This window comes from Myxine glutinosa, chromosome 9 (genome assembly GCF_964187855.1).
Source record: "Myxine glutinosa chromosome 9, kmMyxGlut1.1, whole genome shotgun sequence".
NCBI classification, from domain to species: domain Eukaryota; kingdom Metazoa; phylum Chordata; class Myxini; order Myxiniformes; family Myxinidae; genus Myxine; species Myxine glutinosa.
Window position 1 is genome coordinate 123,775,750 of NC_136269.1, and position 23,371 is coordinate 123,799,120.

Below are 23,371 nucleotides of genomic sequence, written 5' to 3' on the forward strand. Positions count from 1 at the left end.
GGGGCTTTAGAGCAGAGGAGGGATGGTTGAATAAAGATCACCAACCAACCATCAGTCTATGGTGGGAGTCAATGGCCTTCTTTGGTCATCTCTTGATAATTGGCAGGAGCTTGGTGCCATCGGACCTCACCCCTTATAAAGGGAAGAGGAGGAGAACAACAACTTGCCTTTGTGAAGGCAGGACTGCGCAGTCCTCCACAATGTGTTTTGATGTTTGTGGAGTGGCCTGGCAGAGATTTTGTTTTTCAATGTTGAAGGCTCCAATCACGGACTATCTATATTGTCCTCATCGAGGCCAGGCCTCAAAAGAACTGCATTGATGGAAAAGTGGAAGAAAGAGAGAATAGTCTCAGTTTTTGAGCAAGTACAAAATCTTCTTTTTGAAAATGGGAAGATCGTAAGTGTTTGGAAATACATGGGAAGGTAGAGATCCATAGTTTGGCAGTGGAGGGGAAGAAACAAACATCATAGCGGCCCACCCTTGAGTTGCCGATGGCCACACAATAATCATGCGATGTTGTGGTTTATTGAGTATTCCGTGGTCTCGCAAATGGCGGAGGTACACAAGCAGCAAGTTCTTGGGAGCAGAAACCAAAGTAATATCTATATAAAAGTGAAAGAGAGCAAACGTTGTGGTGTAATTCGAACCGGTCGAATTTTGAGGTCAGATTGGGAGAGTTAAGTTTGATTACTTTGGATTAAATTCTGTCCAGGAAGTATGTAGAGCAAGAACTTCCCCAGATGCGAGAGCAGTACTGTATAGAACTGCCTTTAGAGGCCATTGAGAGCAGTACTCAATACAAGCACAAATCAATCATTTATATAGGTTAAGTAACTGTTCAGAGGAGAAGAATCTTTGATTTTTGAACAGGACTTAGCTGTTTGTACAATGTGTGGATTCCAGGATAAATTTGATGTTAGGGTAATACCTAGTAGGTTTATTGTATCACATGGTGTAATTGTATCGCTTTCAAAGGAGATTGGAGATTGGAGAGTTAAGAGGAGTTTGAGAGAGAGATGGGAAGAATTTGAGTTTTAGAAGCATTAAACTTAACCTGATTACATTTTGCAAGGTGGTCCCAATAGGAATCCCCGATGCAAAAGACCGATGAAAGTGTTTAAAAACGAATGCAAACTGAATGAGTTTAAGGTGGGCCTTCATCCATCCATTTTTGAGGGAAGAGAAGCAGTGTGCCCAAGAGGGTAGCTGGGGCAGAAACTAAACTGGAAATTAGACTATTGCAGAAGAGGAATGATCTGATGATGACAGCGTTCAGGAACTCAATTCCTTCACTTGTTATTGGAAGCAAATGTCGAATAAAATTAAGTTGGATTTGGGGTTAGTAATGATTTTTTCGACCATTGCACATGTGCAACAAAACACTCAAAATTATTTAAATTGTGCTCGACTGTTTTATAAACTTGGATGTGCTGGTGACGAAGCATGTCTTGCTGTTCTGTCTTTAGGAGTTCGAGTTGAGAAAGCATGCAAGACAAGAAGGACGACGTTACTGCGACTCAGTTGTCCTGACATACCAGGCAGAGCGGATGCCTGAACAAATTCGCTTGAGGGTAAGGCTGGTGGTGATTGTGGCTTCTCAAGATGAGCAATGAGAAGGCTGTGGTTTGTATCCCACTGTCTTGTGATACGTTTTACCAACAAAATCGTCAAAAGGTATGCTCACTGCCATGGGAGGTAAAGCTGACGTTTTAGGCATGAATTATCCCTTTGTCTGTGCCATCATGGGTGTTGGCCATCTTGCTCAGGCATAGCCAACTCCTAAAACGTCAGCTTAGCTTTGCCTCTCATGGTGGTTAGCATGCCTTTGTCAACTCTGTTGATCAAACCTCTCATTCGAATTGTCCTCTCATTCGATGTAGACTGATACTAGCAAACCACCGCCTTAGTCGGACTTTTGATCCTCCAACGTCGAGTGGCCGAATAGACTTTACAATTGTGTTAATTTGTGGTAATGATAAATTTTACATTTGCTGTTTTTATTTTCCATTGGCAGCTAAAAGAGTTCTGGTTCAGTTTTATTTTTTAAATCTTGCGCAGGTCGGCGGAGTGGACCCGAAACAGTTGGCTGTGTATGAGGAATTTGCTCGTTGCATTCCTGGTTACTTGCCAAACAGTGACATCTCTCAACCCACAGGATTCCTTACAAAACCCATGCAGGTGATGAAGCTTCGTTAACTTGCGTTTACGGTAAACCTGACAGTTATTTTTATGCCTTGGCTGACTAAGTCACCAGAGGCGTTATGTTTTTGTCTTCTCTCTCTTTCTTTTAATATTGTTTTCAATATCAAAAGTGTGAACGCTTCTTACATGTATGGCAGGAATATATGCAGGGTAACCACAAAATAAATGGTACTCACCTCACCTCTAATAACTTCCTCCATACAATGGATATTCTCTTACTTTATTGCAGGTGCGCAAAGTGGAATTTGTGTGTTGTTGTTGTTGTTTTTTTGTTTGTTTGGTCTTTTTCTCTCATGTTGTGGACAACGAAAGAAAAATCGTTTTTAGGAACGCAATCCTTCAAGAAGACTTGACCTGAGTTCATGGTCAGATGCTTCAGGACGACGTGTACCGAGGAAGGCCACAATCCATAGATCATTTCAAAACAGCAATAACTAATAAAATCCGTTCAATCACTGCAGCCGAATGCGTCGGAGTAATGTGAACAATTAGCGAGCGACATCTGGAGCATGTACTCTAACCTCAATCAAATCAATGACATTCAAGATATCCACCTGAAAATTTCCAGTGATCATGCATCGTCTGCACCAAATAATGTGTAACCTGTACTCAGAGGCGTTATTGGTTGAGGCAAATATGGCAAATAACACGTTAAGAGGTGTTATGAAATCAAGTCAAGACTTCGTTTCCCAGATATGAGGCTTTATTGAAATCTATCTCCACATACCCTATAAGCACAGGATAAAGATTAATATTAGAACGATAGTAAAGATTCTACCAGCATTTCATTACCTATAAGCAAGCAAATAATTCATTTCCAGTCGTACTTTTCTCGAGCGTCCGCTCACAAAAGACATGATACGAAAACCAAATCTCCTCCTTTACTCTACAACCTGTTATATTCTCTTTTCAAGGCCATTCCATCAAATCATCTTCTTCATATTTCATCACATTCTCCCTCCGTTAAAATACAAGCTAGCGAACAAACAAGTAAGCAACATGACAGTAACAGAGCAAAGCTCCACCAACCAACATGAGTTGGCGGTTGACACAATCTTCCAGCATGAGTTCGATAGATCCCTTCAGTTCCTGGGTCCCCGGATCCAAAAAGAGAATCGTCCTCATCAGTCTGCTCCTTTTGAGATCTCCCTGACTCCAACGGGATCTCCGTAACCTTGACATTATCAAGCATTACTTTATCCCCGGTCGATACTTCCTGCGACTCCGCTTTGACGGGTGAACCCGAGATTTCGTTTTCCTTGTCCAGCCCGCTGATCTCCCTCGCCGCAAGGTGCGAGATGGCGAACAGATACAGCAGTCTCACGTCCGTCCGGCAGCCTATCATGAGCATACTCCGGATTTGCCTTTCAAATTTATACGCGATCCGCCAACGGCTCGTATTTACTTTGTCTGACTGCTCGTCTCAGGAGAGCTGGACCGGGCTCGGCCAACCAAGAGGGCAACGCTCGCCCACCAGCACTATGTCGCTGAAAATGAAACATTCGTTCGTGTGGTTTCATTCATAGCAGTACACAATAGCGACCACACGTTCCCACTGCTGCGAAGGCAATCCACACGACTTCAAGCTCATTGACACGGCTCTCCAGATAATCCCGTTATATCGTTCCAACAAGGCATTGCCTTGAGGATTGTACGCCATGGTACGGCTAGTGGCGACACCCCGATCCTGGAGAACTGTTTAATCTCTCGAGAAAAAAATGGCCGTACCTTGGTCAGAGTGAATAAAAAAAAAAACACCTTTAGAGGCCATTTTTCCCCGCAAAGCGGGGGTTGGCCTTTTTCGGGCACCGTGGTTGTTGTTGTTTTTCTTGGTCCCCTTTTTGAAGCAATGTTTTACGGCCGGATGCCCTTCCTGCCGCCAACCCTTTTTGTCGCCTTTTACGACAAACAGGGAATTACCAGTGAACTGGTACTCAATTTGCCGACCTCGGAAGGATGACAGGCTGAGTCAACCCCCCTGGCGTTAATTCAGCGATCGACCGGGATTCGAACCCAGGATCCTGGGATCCTAAGCTGGCACCCTAGCCGCTAGCCCAACACCAGGCTAGCACGACTTCCAGGACCAGGAGGGGGCCGTAGACATATCGACGCACGGAAAAGCAAACGGAAATCTGGAGTACTCGTCGCCAACAGTAAGAATGTATCGGCGCCCCCCTGCTGCTGGCAACGGACCCTTGAAATCCACGTTCAAACGCTCTCACGGCCGTACGGCATGAATCAGTGTTCCCATAGACGGTTTATAAAAACTCGGTTTTACTTCGGCACACACGGAGCATGCTTTACAAAGACACCGGACGTCATCTGTAGAAAAAGGGAGATTCCTGCTCTGCACGTAGTGGGGCATTCGAGTCACCCCGAGGTGCCAGAGCGATTCATGAATATCGCGTAAATCTCCGGTGGTCATTCCCGAACAGACAGGTCGAGATAACGCGTCGGCAGGCAGATTTTCTGGTTCCGGCCTGTAAATGATGTCAAAACTGAAGTCTGCTAATTCTACACGCCAGCGAGCGATTTTGTCATTTTTAATCTTCTGCGTATGGCGTCCGTCATACATGAAGGCAACGGACTGCTGGTCCGTGATTAACTGGAAATGCTTCCCTAGAAGGAAATGGCACCACCGCCTGACGGCCTCCACGATCGCGCAAGCTTCCTTCTCGATAGCGGAATGTCGCTTTTCACTTAAAGACAGGGTGCAAGAGAAGAAAGCGAGTGGCCTTCCAGCTTGATTGAGGGTAGCCGCCGCTATGGCACAGTCCGAGGTGTCTGTCTTAGTTATGTCGGTTTTCAATAGCTGAAACGCAGCCTTCACGGCCACGTTCAGTGGAAATATTTTGCATTTCACCAATGGCCTTATTTTCTCTGAAAAACCCGGGATCCACTTGGAATAATGCGCGAACACTCCCAGTACTCTGCGCAAGGCCGCACGGTCGATGGGAGGGGGAATTTCGAGCAAAGGTTGCAGCAGAGCGGCGTCAGGTCGCGTATCTCCCCTCCGGTCACGGAGTACCCCCAAGAGATCCACTGTTGTGACGGAATAGTTACACTTATCCTCGTTGAAGGTCAGTCTATTTCTTCGCGACATCCAAAAGCCACCGTAAATTAGAGTCATGGTCTACCTGATCATGACCACATAGTGACATTATCGACATACACAAAAACATCTTTCAGCTGTTCTCTGGTTAAAATGTCATCCATTACCCGTTGGAAACACGCAGCTCCGTTCGTGACCCCGAAGGGAATTCTGCGTGATTGGTACAATTGCTGACCAGATTTGAAGGCGGTGTAAGGACTGTCATTTTCCCTGATGGGTATCTGGTGATATGCACTTCGGAGGTCCAAAGTGCTGAATACCCGGTAGGTAGATACCTCTCTGACCATGTCATCCATCTTGGGAAGTGAGTAGGCGTCAAGTTGGGTAAAGCGATTGATCGTCTGAGGATAGTCAATGACCATACACTTCCGGTGATTGGGATTATTGACAACGAGCACTTGAGCCCTCCAGGGCGAGCTACTAGGCTCGATTGTACCCTCACTTAGAAGCCGCTTGGTCTCGTCGGCGATAAATTGTGCATCAGGGCACGAATACCGCCTAGACTTCACAGTTATATGGCGACAATTAGTTGTCAAACACAGGAAAAGCAGGGGTGGCTCAATCGACATCTCCGTCAAGCTACATACCGAGAAGACTTTAGTGGGTTGAGCACGATTGAATCGCATCTCTAAACGTCCGTGTCGATTCAAAAAATCATGACCAAGGAGGCCGTCGGAGCACAGATTCGGCAATACAATCATCTTAACATCTGAGTACAGTATCTCATTAGCTCCCAAGTTCACTTCACAGAATCTTTTGAAGCTTTGCCATAGAGCCGCAGAGGCCATGTACACACGTCGAGTAGCCGGAACAGTGCGCCAGCCGTGTCTGCGAACAAGATCCTGGCTGACATAACTTTCACTGCTCCCAGTGTCGATCAACGCGTCAGCTGCTTTGCCGTTAACCCTTTGAGTATGGATGACATCCAGTGCCGCAACCCGTGAAAAAGTTGTGTATGGATGACGTTGCTACATGTCATCAACTATACGTATAAATATATGGTCAGTACGTGGTTGCATTCTTGTACCAAGATGCCAAATTAATCCCGTACCGGGGTATTTTTATCAAAAAAATCCCGTACTCAAAGGGTTAATCATCGCAGGCCTCGCCAGGCCGTGAGGCGCAACCCCAAGAGCCGTCCTCGAGGTGCGCGTGCCCGCGAGCGTTGTTCGACTGGCCTTAATTGATCGACAGACTTTAGCAAAATGTCCTTTCTTCCCAAAACTATTACATAGCACATCCCGAGCCTGGCATAGGCTCCTGGGATGTCTGCGATTTCCGCAAAAGAAACATTTGCCTGTCATCGCAGCAGGAGTAGTGGCCGCGGTGGTAACCAAACCGCTCTCCTCAGCATCCGTACTCATCGAGAAAATCCTAGCAAGCGACGTGCGACGGACAACCTGACCCTGCGGCTGACACCGCGTCCGAGCGTTTCTCGGCGATGGCAGCGTTCGCTGTCAGATAAGGTAGTTCGTATGTCTCTGATCGAGTCTGGGCCAACTGCAAAACTCGGGCCTGCTCGTAGGCAGCCTGAAATGTCATAGTCTTGGTCTCTCGCAGCCGCTGACGGATGGCCGGAAATAGGAGACCAGCAATGAAAGCATCTCGCATTAGATCATTGAGTTCCGTCTGATCCGTCACTCTGCAGTCCTTGCCGAGTTGTTGTAACTCCTGCGTATACTGCTCCAAAGTCTGAGTAGCCTCTTGTCTGTGCGTAACGAGCAAATGTCGTGCGTAAATAGTGCTTCGTGGTTTTACATAGAGAGCTCGCAGGGCCGCTACAGAATCGGCATAGGTTTCACAGTGAGAGAAATAGTCATAGACATCGCTGGACGCGTTGCAAATGAGAACATCCATCTTCTGTTGGTCCGAGGCTTCGGGCACGGCTTGCATGTATAGTTCTAGGGATCTGACCCAGTGAGTCCAGCGTCGCCCGGCATTGCTGGCATTGAGGTCTCCATCGAACCTCTCCGGTTTGAGAAGCTTGTCCATGGCACTCGAGTGGTGAGATAGATTTCAATAAATTGTTATGAAATCCAGTCGAGACCTCGTTTCCCAGATATGAGGCTTTATTGAAATCTATCTCCACATACTCCATAAGCACAGGATAAAGAATAATATTACAACAACAACATGCATTTTAAGGCCATTTTCCCTGCTAGAGTGGGGGTTAGCCTTGCAGTCCCCATGACAATCTTCTCCATCTTGCCCGATTTTCTGCATCTCTCCTCGTTAACCCCATTGCCCGCATTTCTTCTTCCACCATCTTTAGCCAAGTATTTCTTGGTCTTTCCCGTCCTCTACTTCCTTCTACATTCATTTCCATCACTCTTCTCAACCAGTCACTTTCATCCTTCTTCAACACATGACCAAACCATCTCAACCTGTTCCTCTTCAAAGCATCAATCACAGGCTCTATTCCCATCATTTTTCGCAATTCATCATTTGTCTTAATCTCTCTCAACGATACTCCGCACATCCATCGAACCATTCGCATTTCCACCCTTTCCAGCCTTCGTTGCTGCTCTACGTTCATTACCCATGTCTCGCTCCCATAAATCATAACACTTCTCACACATGCAGCATACACCTTTCCCTTCAGCTTCAACGACACTCCCCTCCTCATCAGCACGCCACTCAGTTCCCGAAACTTCTTCCATGCACATCTCACTCCAGCAACCGTTGCCGAGTCTGATCCACCTTCTCCATTCAGCATGTCTCCGAGGTATCAAAATGTTTTCACACCTTCCAGCTTCATGCCGTCTCCAAGATCCAACTCAACATTTCCTCCATGTGCAGCTCCCTCTGTGCACACCTTACATTTGAATGTAGCTGCCACACTGGTTAATGACCCTCTCAGACCACTACATTTTTGATGAACCCACTCAGCGCACATTGTACATTGAATGGAGTTCACTCCGACACCCTTCCTGCACACAGCACAGGGCCACTTCCCAGTTCTTTCCACCTCACCACATGCTTTACCACTTGCCATCATCTTCATCTTTCCGATATTCACCTTCAGACCTTTTGTCTCCAGACATTCCTTCCACTTGTTCATCTTTTCCTTCAGTCCATCCATACTTTCCGCAATCACCACCAGATCATCTGCATACAACAACTCCCACGGTAAACCCTCCTTTACGTTCTGAGCCAGCACCTCCATCACAGCTACAAATACAGACTTGGCATTTAATATGGAATATTTTTTTTTTCTTGACTTGGGTTTACTTTCTGAACTCGGTTTATCAATCTGGTGAGTTTCTTTTACCCTTCGGTGATGTCTTTGTTGAAAGAACCATGTCACTGATTGTCTTTCGCAGCAAGAAGTCAATAACAGGATTATATCACAGGTGGCATGACAAAATGTAAGGACAGGTACATTTGACGATTGGCCTCACAATCGCGTATATAAGGGTTGTTGCGTTCTGTATTAGTGGAAAACAACTGCTGCACGTCTACAAAAGTTATTGCCGCTTCCTCTGGAGATGGTCCGTCAACTTGACAATGCTGTTTGTCATGGAGTGGTGGCTTTACGAAATTCTGGCATGAAACAGCGTGCTCTTGCTCGGCAGTATGGCATCACTCAAGGTCAGGTGTCAACGATCCTGAAATGAAATGCTCAGAGGGGTGTCCCTACTCCAATACCGAGGCCAGGACGTCCATGCAGAACCACAAGGAGAGATGATCGCCAGCTGCACCGGTTAGTCCACAATGGCCGTACCAAGTCAGCTAATCGGCTTAGGGCTTAGTGGCAGAAACTGACAAATGTGCCTGTATCCAGAAGGCTAGTCAACCAATGACTGGTTCAAGCAGGCTATCGTGCCAGGCGTCCCCTGAGAAAGCCACGCCTGACCAGACAACATAGCCAGCGCCGATTGCAGTAGGCCAGAGAGCACCGTCAATGGCTGCCAGGACACTGGAATCACGTGACCTTCAGTGACGAGTCTAGATTTCTGGTCTATCGTCAAGATGGCCGCGTCCGAGTGTGCAGACAAGTGCATGAAGCCCACAACGAAGATTGTATAGTGCCAAGAGTCTAAGCTGGAGGTGGTGGGGTGACCGTTTGGGCTGCTTTTCATGCAGGGGGCAAAACTGACCTGGTTGTTCTGAATGGAAACCTGAACCAGTTCAAGTACAGGGTCATTCTGGAATGCTGTTTGTCATGCTTCCATTTGCTCGTGCAGCCTTTCGAGGAAACTTTGTCTTCCAAGATGACAATGCACGGCCTCATCGTGCTCGCATGATCCAACACTTTCTTGCTGACCATGGTGTAGAGCATATGGAGTGGCCTGCCATGTCCCCGGATATGAATCCGATGGAGAACTTGTGGGCAGAATTAACTCGTCAAATCGACAACTTGGACCAGCAGCCTACCTCTGTGCGTAAATTGCAGCAGACTATTGTCACTGCATGGCAAGCGATTCATGTCCAAACCTTGGCAAACCTCGTGAACAGCATGCCTCGACGTGTACGTGCTCTCCTGAATGCTCTTGGGGGTTACACGAAGTACTGAACTGTAATTTTACTGTCCGTAATCCCAGTCATAATTTAGCTTTTGTTTTTGTTGAAATTTTTTTTGGCTAATGTGCAAAATAAAGAGATACTTCTGGAAAACGTACAGAAGTTTAACAGTACTGTCCGTGAATTGAGTTCGATATCAGTTTTCATCACTTTCAAGGATCAATTTATTTGCTTCGAAATGTCAAATGTGGTTTTTGTTTCTTTTAAAGGTCACATTAACAAAATGTAGAATAATTTCAACATAATTCCAATGAACTTTTGGTTCTAAGTCATCTTGAAAGTAAGTTCACCCCCACAAAAAAAAAATTCCATATTAAGTGCCAAGTCTGTAGTAGTGGACTTCGTACCGACCCCTGATGCACTCCTACCTTCACCTCAAACTCACCACTGTTCCGTCCTTCGTCCTTGCAGCTGTGCGCGCTCTTTTGTACATTGCCATCACTACTCTGATCAACCATTCCTCCACTCCTAACTTCCTCATTGCCCATGTCAATACTTTGCGTGGAACCCTATCAAATGCTTTCTCCAGATCAACAAACCCAAGAAACAACTTCTTCCTCTTCTCCATGTACTTCTCCTGCAACTGCCTCACAATAAAAAGCGTGTCTGTCGTTCCTCTTCCTGGCATAAATCCAAACTGCATTTCGTCGATCTTCACTTTCTTCCTTATCCTCCTCTCCAACACCCTTTCCAATACCTTCATTCCATGCTCCAATAACTTTATCGCTCGGTACGAGCCACACTCTCGAGGGTCACCTTTCCTCTTGTATAGAGGGACGAGGGTACTCAGTTCCCAATGCACTGGAATGCGGCCTTCTTTCACCGCCAGATTACAGATCTCTGTCATTCTCTTCACACCCCAACTTCCTGCTGCCTTCAACATATCTCCCACAACTCCCGTCGGCCCTCCCACTTTTCTACTCTTCATTGCTTTTATGGCTTCCTCAACTTCCTTCTCAGTTATCTTCTCTGCCCGTCCTAAAACTGGGTTACTCTCTATGTTGCCATCCCATTCATTCTCTGTATTCAACAGCGTTTCCATATATCTTTTCCATCTTCCTTTAATTCCATCTGGGTCCACAACGATTTGTCCCACTTCATCCTTCAAGCAACTCACCCCCATCACATCACACCTCTCTTTCGCTATCTGCTTTGCAATCCTGAATACTGCTCTCTGACCCTCTTCCGAATCCAAGCGTTCTCTGAACATTTTCCTCCATGCCTCCTGCGCCTTTGCCACCTTTCTTTGCAGCCTTCTTGGCTGCCTTATAACTTTCATGCTTGCTGTTTCTGCTCCCGTACCCTTCGCCTTCTGCCACTCCTTGAACTTCTGCCTCTTCTCGTCAATCCTCTTTCCAACTTCATCATCCCACCACCATGTTTCCGAGTGCCTCGGTGGTCCTTTTGTCCATCCACATACCTCACCAACGGCTCCCAACAGACTAGCTTTCATTGACGTCCAACCACTTTCAAGCTCAACCACATCATCCTCTACCCTACTCAGCCTCTCTTTTAATGCCTTCCTTACTGTCACCTCTTTCAACCTCCACACCTTCATTCTCGGTTGGTACTTCACCCGCCGAGCTCTCTTCGCACCTTTCAACCTTATGTCGCAGACAACCAAGTGGTGCTGTGAAACAGCCTCCTGACCCGGGATCACCTTTGTGTCCCGGAGGTGCCCCCTTTCTCGCCTACGCACCATCAGGTAGTCAACGGTTGTCGTTGACCCACCTGACGTGAATGTACCAAGCTTATTATCCTCTTTCTGGAACTGAGTATTACAAATCAACAAATCAGCTCCATCAGCAAACTCCAAAATCCTTTCACCTTCTCCATTTCTCACACCATATCCGTAACCCCCATGAACTCCCTCAAAACCATCCATACTCCTTCCCACATGTCCATTTAGGTCTCCTACCACAACAACTTCCTCATCTTTCACGTTTTCCATCAGCTTCTCTATCGCACACCAGAACTTGTCCTTCTCTTCATCGCTCCGACCAACCTGCGGAGCATATCCCGAGATGACGTTCACCAAGGGCTTTCCAATCATTTTCACCATCATCAACCTATCACTCACTCTAGTCACACTCACCACACTGTCTACAACCTCCTCAGAAAACAGGACACCAACACCATGCATGCCCTCCGGGCACCCTTGCCACACAAACTTGTATTTCTGTCCCTGCCTACCCTTCACCATTCTCACACCACTTCCCTTCCATCTCGTCTCTTGCACACAACATATGTCCACTCTTCTTCTGACCAATACTTCCACCACTTCTCCTGATCTCCCTGTCATTGTCCCTACATTCCATGTCCCAAACCTCAGAAACCGATCTCCACTTCGGGCTGTACCCTGCCCATATGTAGTTATAATTGTCATGGTTCTCTTTTTTGAGGCAGTTTTTTTTTTATATGGCCGGATGCCTTTCCTGACGCCAACCCTCTTCGTCGTCTCTTACGACATGCAGGGATACGGTGTACCTATTCTAAATCCAGGGTACACACTGGGAAACGTTTAAAACATGGAAATTCTGGGGGGGGGGGGGGGGGGGGGCGTCAGCACCACGCCGCATTTGCCCGGTCAGCACCACGGCGGCCCGGTCAGCACCACCCCACGTTTGCCCGGTCAGCACCACCCCACGTTTGCCCGGTCATCACCACACCACGTTTGCCCGGTCATCACCACACCACGTTTGCCCGGTCATCACCACACCACGTTTGCCCGGTCATCACCACACCACGTTTGCCCGGTCATCACCACACCACGTTTGCCCGGTCAGCACCACGGCGGCCCGGTCAGCACCACACCACGTTTGCCCGGTCAGCACCACATCAGCCCAGTCAGCACCACACCACGTTTGCCCGGTCAGCACCACGTTTGCCCGGTCAGCACCACACCACGTTTGCCCGGTCAGCACCACACCACGTTTGCCCGGTCAGCACCACACCACGTTTGCCCGGTCAGCACCACACCACGTTTGCCCGGTCAGCACCACACCACGTTTGCCCGGTCAGCACCACACAACGTTTGCCCGGTCAGCACCACACAACGTTTGCCCGGTCAGCACACCATGTTTGCCCGGTCAGCACCACACCACGTTTGCCCGGTCAGCACCACACCACGTTTGCCCGGTCAGCACCACACCACGTTTGCCCGGTCAGCACCACACCACGTTTGCCCGGTCAGCACCACACCACGTTTGCCCGGTCAGCACCACACCACGTTTGCCCGGTCAGCACCACACCACGTTTGCCCGGTCAGCACCACACCACGTTTGCCCGGTCAGCACCACACCACGTTTGCCCGGTCAGCACCACACCACGTTTGCCCGGTCAGCACCACACCACGTTTGCCCGGTCAGCACCACACCACGTTTGCCCGGTCAGCACCACACCACGTTTGCCCGGTCAGCACCACACCACGTTTACCCGTTCAGCACCACACCCTTGGAAAATAAAGGGCTGACCGGGCATAAATATAAAGAATAATATTAGAACTATAGTAAAGATTCTACCAGCATTTCATTACCTATAAGCAAGCAAATAATTCATTCCCAGTCATACCTTTCTCGGGCGTCCACTCACAAAAGACAGATACGAAAACCAAATCTCCTCCTTTACTCTACAACCCGTTATATTCTCTTCTCGAGGCCATTCCAGCGGATCTTCTTATTCATATTTCATTACAAGAGGCAAATAACGTTGTTACCCCACGCACACGAAGAGAAAAGCGAGGTTAAGCAATTGTTTCATGTCTGTCCATCTTGTTAGTTTATGATCCATTAATAGTAAGGGAAACATATGAAAATCTGTTAACTAAATTGTTACCAAAAAATTTCTTCACCAATATGTTTGTAAAGGTGTGTAATAACATGTGTTAAAATGTTGAAGGTCAACTCCCGTGGGAAACCCAGAAAAAAAGCTGTTGAATTCGGGTACCGAAAAATTATTTTCGAGAATTTTTATTTTTTTTAATCGGCCCTTAAGTAACTTATGAGGGGTCAAATAAGGGTTTTTCATGATTCTGAGTTGATTGTTAACATTTATATTTCACCACAGACACTCCTTTGTGGAAAAATAATTTCTAAATATATCTCATTTTCTACTTTGCAGGACATGGAGTCTAGCAATATGGATGAAGACGTTACTCCACCTGTGCTCAATTGCTTCATCTGTGCACGCTCGGATACACCAGCTGAAAGGCTCATACAGGCAACTCCAAAGGGATACTCAACTTTATTGAAACAAGCAGAAACTGTCGAAAATGTTACTGTTGTGGAACGTATGAAGGAGGCTCAAAAGGAAGGAAAACTGAGGTACCACCAGAAGTGTAAAAATGATCTGTACAACAACTTCGTTGCAACCACCAAGAAGTCAGCTCAAGCATCAAAGGCAGAGAAAGAGTCATCAAAGTTGAAGAGAAGACGCACTACTTGTGAGTTCAGTTCATCAACTGGCTGCAGTTCTAGAAGATCACAGTCAGTTGACCTCCTGTATAAGGATGTATGCATTCTTTGCAACCAACCAGCCCAGCTCTACAAAAATAATCCAGCACAAGCTAGAAAGAAATAGAGTGCCAGATAATTTGACTGCAGATACACTGAAGGCAAGCTTGCTGAAGACAGCATGGAGTCGCGGGGATGACTGGGGCACTGAAGTCACTGGATGCCTGGAAGGGATCAACGACTTGGTAGCAGAAGAAACACTGTACCATTTGCGATGCAAACTTATGTTTGCGAGAGGTGACAGTTTGTCCAAGACTGATGAGGAAGGAAAAAGGAAGAGAGGACAGAGGAGTATTGATGAGGAGCGAGAGGCAGTTTTTATTGAATTCTGCGAATGGTTAGACTCAGAATTAGAGCATGGGGTAATGAACATGGACCAAGTCCATGAAAAGCTGCAGGAGTTTGATCAGTCACCAGAGAAGAGCCTTTCTTATTCAAAGCATTGGCTAAAGATAAAACTTCTAGAGAAATACGAAGACACCTTGTATTTCACAACACAGGAAAGAAGGGTAGATGTACTCTGTCTCAAAGATGGCACCGACAATATTCTGCAAGAGTATCATGCTAATCTTGACCATGGAGATGAGAAGACTCAGATCATAAAGACGGCACTCAAGTTCATATCCAATGATATTGCCTTGATTGATTTAGGTCCAAAGTCATACCCCACCACACACAGTATGACTGACATCGATAGTCAGCTGACACTTGTTCCTGCAAGCCTTCAGATGTTCTTGAGACCGATTGTCAAGACAGACGAAAGAGTTGCCGTTTGGGGGCAGAATTTTATTAAGGCCTGTCGACCTCGGTCTGGAGTATTGCCACACCAAATGGGGCTTGCCATACAACTTGATCATAGATTTGTGTCAAAATGGATGCTCAACAAGTTCCACCGGCTGGGATACACTGAGTCTTACACGGAGACACAAAACTACAAATACTGCTTCCTTAATAGTAGGAGTGGAGATGATGTTCCAGATACTTCTGGCACTCTTGACACCATTGTGGAGGAAACCGATGAACAGATCAATGATGAGGTTGCGGTTGATGCTTCGCTTGAGGATCAATCAGTGATGACAGCCAAAGTGCCAGCCAGTGAAAGTGAATTGTCAAGTAATGATCAGGTGGTCTTTATGGAGGTTGGGGAAACAAACAATGCAGTCACTCAGTTTGTTGGAGACAATATAGATTTAAACATTGTCTCTATTCACGGAAACACTCCCTTTCACTCAATGGGTTGGATCGAAGTCACCTCTCCGGCACCACCTTTGCCAGATCCACAGACAATAGCAGCTTTCCCCCGGGTGAAGTTGAAGGCACTCGACAAAGCTAAGATCCTGAGAGGAACTGAAGTAAAGATTATTCCATTTACGAACAGGAAACAGATAGGAACGAACGCGATCATGTTTCTCCCCCTCGCTGAGCTTTCCTCCTCCCTGGCTCATGATCAGCCACTCCTCACTCCAGGTGACACACTCTGGGCAGCGGGGTGGGTAATCAAAGCCAACGATCCTGAGTTCCCACACTCCAACTGGAATGGCTGGATGAAGAGAATCCATGCTAATGATGCAAAGCAGAGCACACAGATCGAGTTCCTCCCAGTTATTGAAGGAGACCCTAATGACCTCAACACCATCTTCACCACTCTGAAAGAGTGCATACGGAGACCTTTGCTGGAGTCCTTTCAGGAGTGCTGGGGTCGCTATAGTGACCTTTGATCTTCCGATTTGGCTGAAGGCTGTGAATATAATAAAGCAGGCAAATCTACCCGTCATTCCAAGGTTGGGTGGTTTTCACCTGCTGAAGTCTTATCTTGGATCAATGTTAATATCTTGGATAAATGTTAACAATCAACTCAGAATCATGAAAAACCCTTATTTGACCCCTCATAAGTTACTTAAGGGCCGATTAAAAAAAAAAAAAAAATTCTCGAAAATAATTTTTCGGTACCCGAATTCAACAGCTTTTTTTCTGGGTTTCCCATGGGAGTTGAACTTCAACATTTTAACACATGTTATTACACACCTTTACAAACATATTGGTGAAGAAATTTTTTGGTAACAATTTAGTTAACAGATTTGTGAAATATCTCATAAAATGCCCTTACTATAACAGCTTATTTTAAAATGAATGTTCGACTTTGAATTTGAATCGGAACATGAAGAGAAAGACAAGTTTGTTGTTTTACAGTGCTTTGTCTTTAATAAATTTGTCCTGATCACACATGCGCAGAGAGGAGTGAGATAATATTTTTACTATGTCTGGCAATCAAATATAATTTGAAAATCATTCCAAACAGGGAACGTACTGTTTTTAAGGACGTTATAAAGGACGCATACAACAGGCACAAATAACTCATGTAATGTGTTGGGTCAAGTGATGTCATAAATACACTGGGAAAATGGCAGTAAATTCTGGAATTTATTTATATGACATTTACAATCGTATACTTGAAAATTTAATTATATACTTGAATATTGAAGGACACAAATTGTCTATTAATACTTCCAAGAACCTCCAGTTTTGCAGAACATGCTTCATTGTAAAGAAAGGTTCAATTGGGGTGGTGTATAATGGTGGTATTCAAGACTGCTTCTGGACTACTTCAGTAGCACTAAACTTGGAGGTTTTTTGATTTTTAACTCAACTGGACTTCCGTCCAGTTGAGTTCATCACATACTGAACCCTCCGGCGTCCGTCGTCGTCGTCTGTCGTCCGTTATCTTTTTGACGTTAACACTCCAGCGTCCAGTTGAGTACCAGTTCTCCGTCCATTGAGTACCAGTTCACTGGTAATTCCCTGTTTGTCGTTAAAGGCGGCAAAAAGGGTTGGCGTCAGGAAGGGCATCCGGCCGTAAAACATTGCTTCAAAAAGGGGACCGAAAAACAACAACAACCACGGTTCCCGAAAAAGGCCAACCCCCGCTTGCGGGGAAAAATGGCCTCTAAAGGTGGTTATTTTTTTTTTTTTTTACTCCAGCATCCAGAAATATCAACCGATTCTGATCAAACTTGACACGCAGCATCCTTACCCCAAGGACCAGGTTGGTATTACATTTCAGCCCGATCCGTTGAAAAATGGCGGACTTAGGCGACCATTTTTTTTTGGTCATGAAAACGACGTTAACACTCTCGCATCTACAAATATTAACAGATTTTGATCAAACTTAGAATGTTTAACCCTTACCACACAAGGTAGGTTGCTATTGCATTCCAACGCGATCCGTCACAAAATGGCCGCCATATTGTTTTCAGCTCCGAAACGACGTTAAGACTTTAACGTCCACAAATATTTATGGATTTTGATCAAACTTGGTGTGTGAGACTTACCACACAAGGTAGGTTGCTCTCGCATGTCAACCCGATCTGTCACAAAATGGCCGCCATACAAGGACCTTAAAATTATTACACAAGGTTGTTGGCTTTTCATTTAAGTCAAATCTAGTACAGACAACTGACCTACTTTAAAGTTGTCCAGTCAGTTCAGTTGAGTTCTGCTTCCCTGGAAGCTCGAGTTTTTCTTTTGCTATGCAAATTCATCAATACATTTTTGGATTTCTGCAAACCGTTTTGTGCACCCTGGAATTGCTCTGCCTTGGCGTATACCGCCATAAATGCATCATTTTATTTGGCAAGCAGAACTACATTCGCTTCCACATTCACTTGATTTAGTTTTTAACTTTAGCTTGGACTGTTGGGTAGATGTCATCTATTTGTACAATACAGAAGATTAATAAACTTACACGTTTGATGTTTGCAGCCCTGGGGCTCGGACGACATAACCGCTGTATACGACAAGTGCATCGGCGAGTTGGAGCACTGCCTGCACACACTATCAGCCCCGGCGACCATCGGTCCCCACAACACACCAATGCAGACCCTGCTTGAAGCCGTCCTGCTCGCCCGAAACTCGCGTGAAGTTGTCACGGCCATGACGCTTTTGCAGAAGGTATTGATCCTGACCAACTGTTCTGTGCTCGGGACATTTTGACGAGACAATGACCAGTTTCTACATTGCATGCTTTTCACATTGTGTTCACATTGGTAAATATGTGCTTGTTGATCAAAACAGTTGCTCTCTCTGATTGGTTCGATTTTCCACGATTGTATGCGAGCTGAAGCTTTTTGCTGTGATATATCTTTTGATGTTCTGATTTGAAGAGACCTAAATCTATACATTATAATACTAGTGGATTGTGCTTGCATTCTGCAAACGGTGAAGTAAATCAATTAAATGAGGAATGACTCGCTGATGGGAATACCAATCTTTGTGTAATTGCTTCAAAAAAAAGTTGTTTTTCGGTAATGGGAAAAAAAATAAAGTTAGGTGGTCTCTAGATAACGGCCGAGCTATATACATATATATATACATATATAATGCCATTGAATACACTGTAACAAAGACATTTTAAAAATGTAATTCATGTTTGAATTGGGTATAACAATGCAAGTGGGGGGTCTAGCGCATGCGTGATGGCTGTTGGTTACTCGTTGTTAGGCGCCATTTCAGTAGCCATGGAGCTGTGGACGATTGAACATCGCGTCTTTGTTGTTGAGACGTTTATTCAAACGGGTAGTTCGGTGGTGCTTACACAGCGCAGATTTCGTACTCACTTCAATGTTGGTCGACGTGGCGCCGTTCCGTCTCGAAACACAATATTGAAGTGGGTAAAAAACTTCAGGACAACTGGATCTGTGAGGCCGGGAGCAGCTCGGGGAGGTGATCGAACCGTTAGGACCCCGGAAAACATCGAAAGGGTTCGACAAGCTGTGGAGGCCAGCCCTCGTCGGTCAGCGGTACGGCACGCTCGCGCTCTACGGATGTCAGACAGATCAGTTCGTCGAATTTTGCACTTGGACCTTCATTATCACGCATACAAAATCATGGTGGTTCAAGAACTGCAGCAGAATGATTTCGTACGGCGGTTTACGTTCGCAGAAAGAATGCTGGAACTGCTGAGGGATGCTGCTGTGCTGAGAAATGCTGGAACTTTTCCGTGCGTCTGCAAGAATGCTTGGACAAGAACGGCCGCCATTTAGATGTCATTTTTCAAGCATGAATTACATTTTTAAAAATGTCTTTGTTACAGTGTATTACATGGCATTATATATGTAGTCTTTAAAAAAAAAAAAAATTGAAATTCGACTAAAAATAACTGTGCACGAGTTTTCTGAAAATCGTCACACCTCCCTGACGGACCCTGTATATATGTATGTATGTATGTATGTATGTATGTATGTATGTATGTATGTATATACAGTCACGTGAAAAAGTAAGTACACTCCATGTAAAGTTTTGACTTTTTAAGCATATTTCAACATACAGCTATTTGATCTTCATTTCAACAATATTGATAGATAAAGGTGATATAATATAACAAATATCATGAAACATTTACATTTTGTAGTCCATTGTATAATTTAAATAAACATAAATGCAAATTTCGCATGTGGAAAAAGTAAGTACCGGCACACCCTTGGCTCTCATCGGTGGTATTGCCCCCTTTGGCAGAAATAACCTCAAGTAGGCGTTTCTTATAACTGTCTACCAGTCTCTGAGATCGATTGGGAGAAATTTTTGCCCACTCCTCCTGGCCTGGTGTTGGTTTAGCGGTGAGGCTGCTGGCTTGGGATCCTAGGATCCTGGGTTCGAATCCCAGTCGATCACTAAATTAACACCAGGGGGGTTGCCTCAGCCTGTCATCCTTCCGAGGTCGGAAAATTGAGTACCAGCTTGCTGGGATGAATGATCCCAGTGTGTACCCCGGTTTAGAATAGGTACACCGTATCCCTGCGCTCCCTGCGCATAGTAAGAGGCGACTAAGGGTTGGCGTCAGGAAGGGCATCCGGCCATAAAAACATTGCCTCAAAAACAGGGAACCATGATTGTCATGGGGCCCGCAAGGCTAACTCCTGCTCTAGCGGGGAAAATGGCCTTAAAACGATCATTCATTCATTCATTTCATTCCTCCATGCAGAATTCTTTCAGCTGTGCGATGTTTGAGGGGTTTCTTGCATGCACAGCTCGTTTCAAATCCCCCTACAACATCTCGATGGGATTTAGATCCGGGCTTTGACTTGGCCATTCCAGAACCCTCCATTTCTTTCTTTTCAGCCATTCCTTGGTGGATTTACTGGTATGTTTAGGGTCATTGTCATGTTGCAAGGTCCACCTTCGGTTGAGCTTCAACTTTCTGACAGATGGCCTCACGTTATCCTCAAGCACCCTCTGGTACAATAAAGAATTCATAGTGGATTCTATGATGGTGAGCTGCCCAGGCCTTGATGCAGCAAAGCTGCCTCAAACCATAATATTTCCACCACCATGCTTTATAGTTGGCATCAGGTTCTTGTGGTCAAATGCTGTCTTTGGTTTTCGCCAAACATATGTCTTCTGGTACTGTGGCCAAATAGCTCTACCTTTGACTCATCTGTCCAGAGCACATTGTTCCAGAAGTGCTGGTCTTTGCCTAGGTGTTCATTGGTAAACTTTAGTCTTGCCCTGATGTTCTTTCTGGATAGCAAAGGGTTCTTCCTGGCACACCTCCCATGTAGATCAAATATGTGCAGCCTCTTTCTAATGGTAGACTCGTGCACTTTGACATCAACAGTGGCAAGAGCTACCTGTAGGTCCCGTGATGACATTCTGGGGTTCTTCGAGACTTCTTTCAGCATCTTGCGGTCTGCTCTCAGGCTGAACTTGCTGGGGCGGCCCGGCCTGAACAAGTTGGCAGTTGTTTGGAATCTTCTCCACTTGTAGTTCCGGATAGTCGAATGATTGATTTCAAATTGTTTGGAGATCTTTTTAAATCCCTTCCCAGACTCGTAGGCATCTATAACCTTCTTTCTGAAGGCCTCAGAGAGCTGTTTTGATCTAGCCATGGTGACGCCGCACACTTCAACAAGAAAGAGCAAACCAAACTAAATGTCTGAGGTTTAAATAAGACAGGTTTCTCCAAGATCCTCTCTAACGATGTTTTAATCATTTGCTCCTGAGCTGGTGCACCTGATTCTAATTTTAGGTATTTGAAGTAGTGATAAATGTAGGGGTGTACTTACTTTTTCCACATGCAAAATTTGCATTTATGTTTATTTAAATTATGCAATGGACTACAAAATGTAAATGTTTCATGATATTTGTTATATTATATCACCTTTATCTATCAATATTGTTGAAATGAAGATAAAATAGCTGTATGTTGAAAAAGTCAAAACTTTACATGGGGTGTACTTACTTTTTCACGTGACTGTATATGGAGTGTTCATGGGATATTCATCACAGCCTTTTACGTTGCGAACAATATACAACACACGAAGAGGAACATGAAAATAAAGATACTTTCTCACCTTCCCCCTCTTCTTTCTTTTGATCAATAGCACTCTACCCAAACAAAGCCAATGAAAATCTGATGCACCAAATCCGGGCAGTATATAATCAGCAGAGGCCTACAGGCCAAATGTTTTAGGCCCACCAGAATACCAATATGGCAGGCCATATCAATTTGTCTCGGTGCTATGGTGGGTGGAGTCAAGCGACCGATGTGGTTGTGGTCAGGTATCTGTCCAACCAATGGGTGCACATTTCAAAAATGGACCCCCAACAAGAACAGCAATGCAAAGCTCTTGTAGTTATTCTTCTTGTTGCAGGTAAATTCGACAAAATGTAGTGTGCCCCTCAGAGCTGACAAAAAGAGTAGACCTTTTTGCCACTAACGAGTTGTTTTATCAGTCCCATGTCAGCCTGTTCGTTGTTTCGATTTGACTATTTGATTTTAGTGATGCCAAACAGCATTTTATGGTCTAGGAAAGACGTTTAGTTAGGCTGCCATTTGTGGAATGGATGAGTACATTAAGCGCATGGCTTTTTCATAGGCTGTTGAAGGCCTCCTTGATTCTAGCGTTGGAGGTGATTCGGAGATGCTCTTGCGTCATCGCGAGTGCCACCTGCTCATATTGAAAGCACTCCAAGACCCTCGGGCTTACGGGCCGGTGTGGACGAGCAAACAAGTGACAAGGTAACTGACCGCTGCGACATTTGTGTGTTCATTGTCCCTCCAACTTTCGGTGAACTGGATTGGAAGTTTGTCATTGGTAAATGGAAAATAGGGTTGCAGTGAAATGAATCGCAGAGTTATGGACAGGGTTGATCCTGTTCATGTCATTGTGTACGTTCGAGTGACAAATCTTTTCATTTAGTTTTGGGGCAACAGTTTGCCTTGCACGAATGAAACTTTGAGATGTTTGAACCTGAAAGTTTGCAGTCTATTGGATCAGAGGACGAAGGCTTTTTTTTTCTCGTTGAGTTTTTTAATCTTTAATTAATTTCAATTTTAATCTTTAAAAAAAATCATTTAATTTGTCATTTTTCATGTGGATTGCCCTTAGCCGAGCTGCCAAACTTTATAAATTGTCCATAATATTTTACACAAACAATGCAGAAATTGTGAAGATAGGAACGAGGCCAAAAAAGTTGTGGAAATGGGATGTCATTGGAGGAATTTGTGGCATTCTTGTTTTAAACAACAGTACAGTTATCGGTAATAAAATTAAGATGACTCGTATTTGTGTTTCACAAGGAGGTTAAAAAAAAAGCTGCCATAATTCAAGTGCTTCATTGGCAATTTGGAACTGCACCTGTGCAGAGGTCATTGCCAGTAGTTGACAAAGTGAAACCACGGCACCAGCAAAGGTTATTTACATTACATATTACAAAGGTTATATATTTAAAGGTTATATTACAAAGGTACAATTCTCATTTATTATTTATTTATTTGTCAACCTGAATCTTGGAGAATCAAATGGCTTGGTTGATTGGTACCAAATTTTGCATATGTGCTCGGGGTACTCAGACCCACGTCATGGGGTTGAAGTAAATCACAACCCCCTTTGTGAATGTGGGGAGACAACTTGCAGTTTTCATCTGCACACGTGGCATAATGCAAGTGGTTCAACCACTGACCCTTGCTGGGAGCAGTATTGAGGGTGGGGAAACTATGGCAGATGTTTCATGGTGCCTGTGTTT

General features: G+C 45.2%; 1 protein-coding gene across 15 annotated transcripts in view; it reads left to right on the plus strand.

Moving 5' to 3' along the window:
- Positions 1–23,371, plus strand: part of CNOT1 (CCR4-NOT transcription complex subunit 1) — a 201,879-nt gene that overhangs the window by 104,117 nt on the left and 74,391 nt on the right. For all 15 annotated transcript variants that reach the window (XM_068128263.2, XM_068128266.2, XM_068128271.2 and 12 more), the window contains 4 exons: positions 1,468–1,572; positions 2,060–2,179; positions 18,110–18,298; positions 22,222–22,364. In XM_068128263.2, coding sequence (XP_067984364.2) covers positions 1,468–1,572; positions 2,060–2,179; positions 18,110–18,298; positions 22,222–22,364 — 557 coding nt within the window. The remainder of the gene's footprint in view (positions 1–1,467; positions 1,573–2,059; positions 2,180–18,109; positions 18,299–22,221; positions 22,365–23,371) is intronic.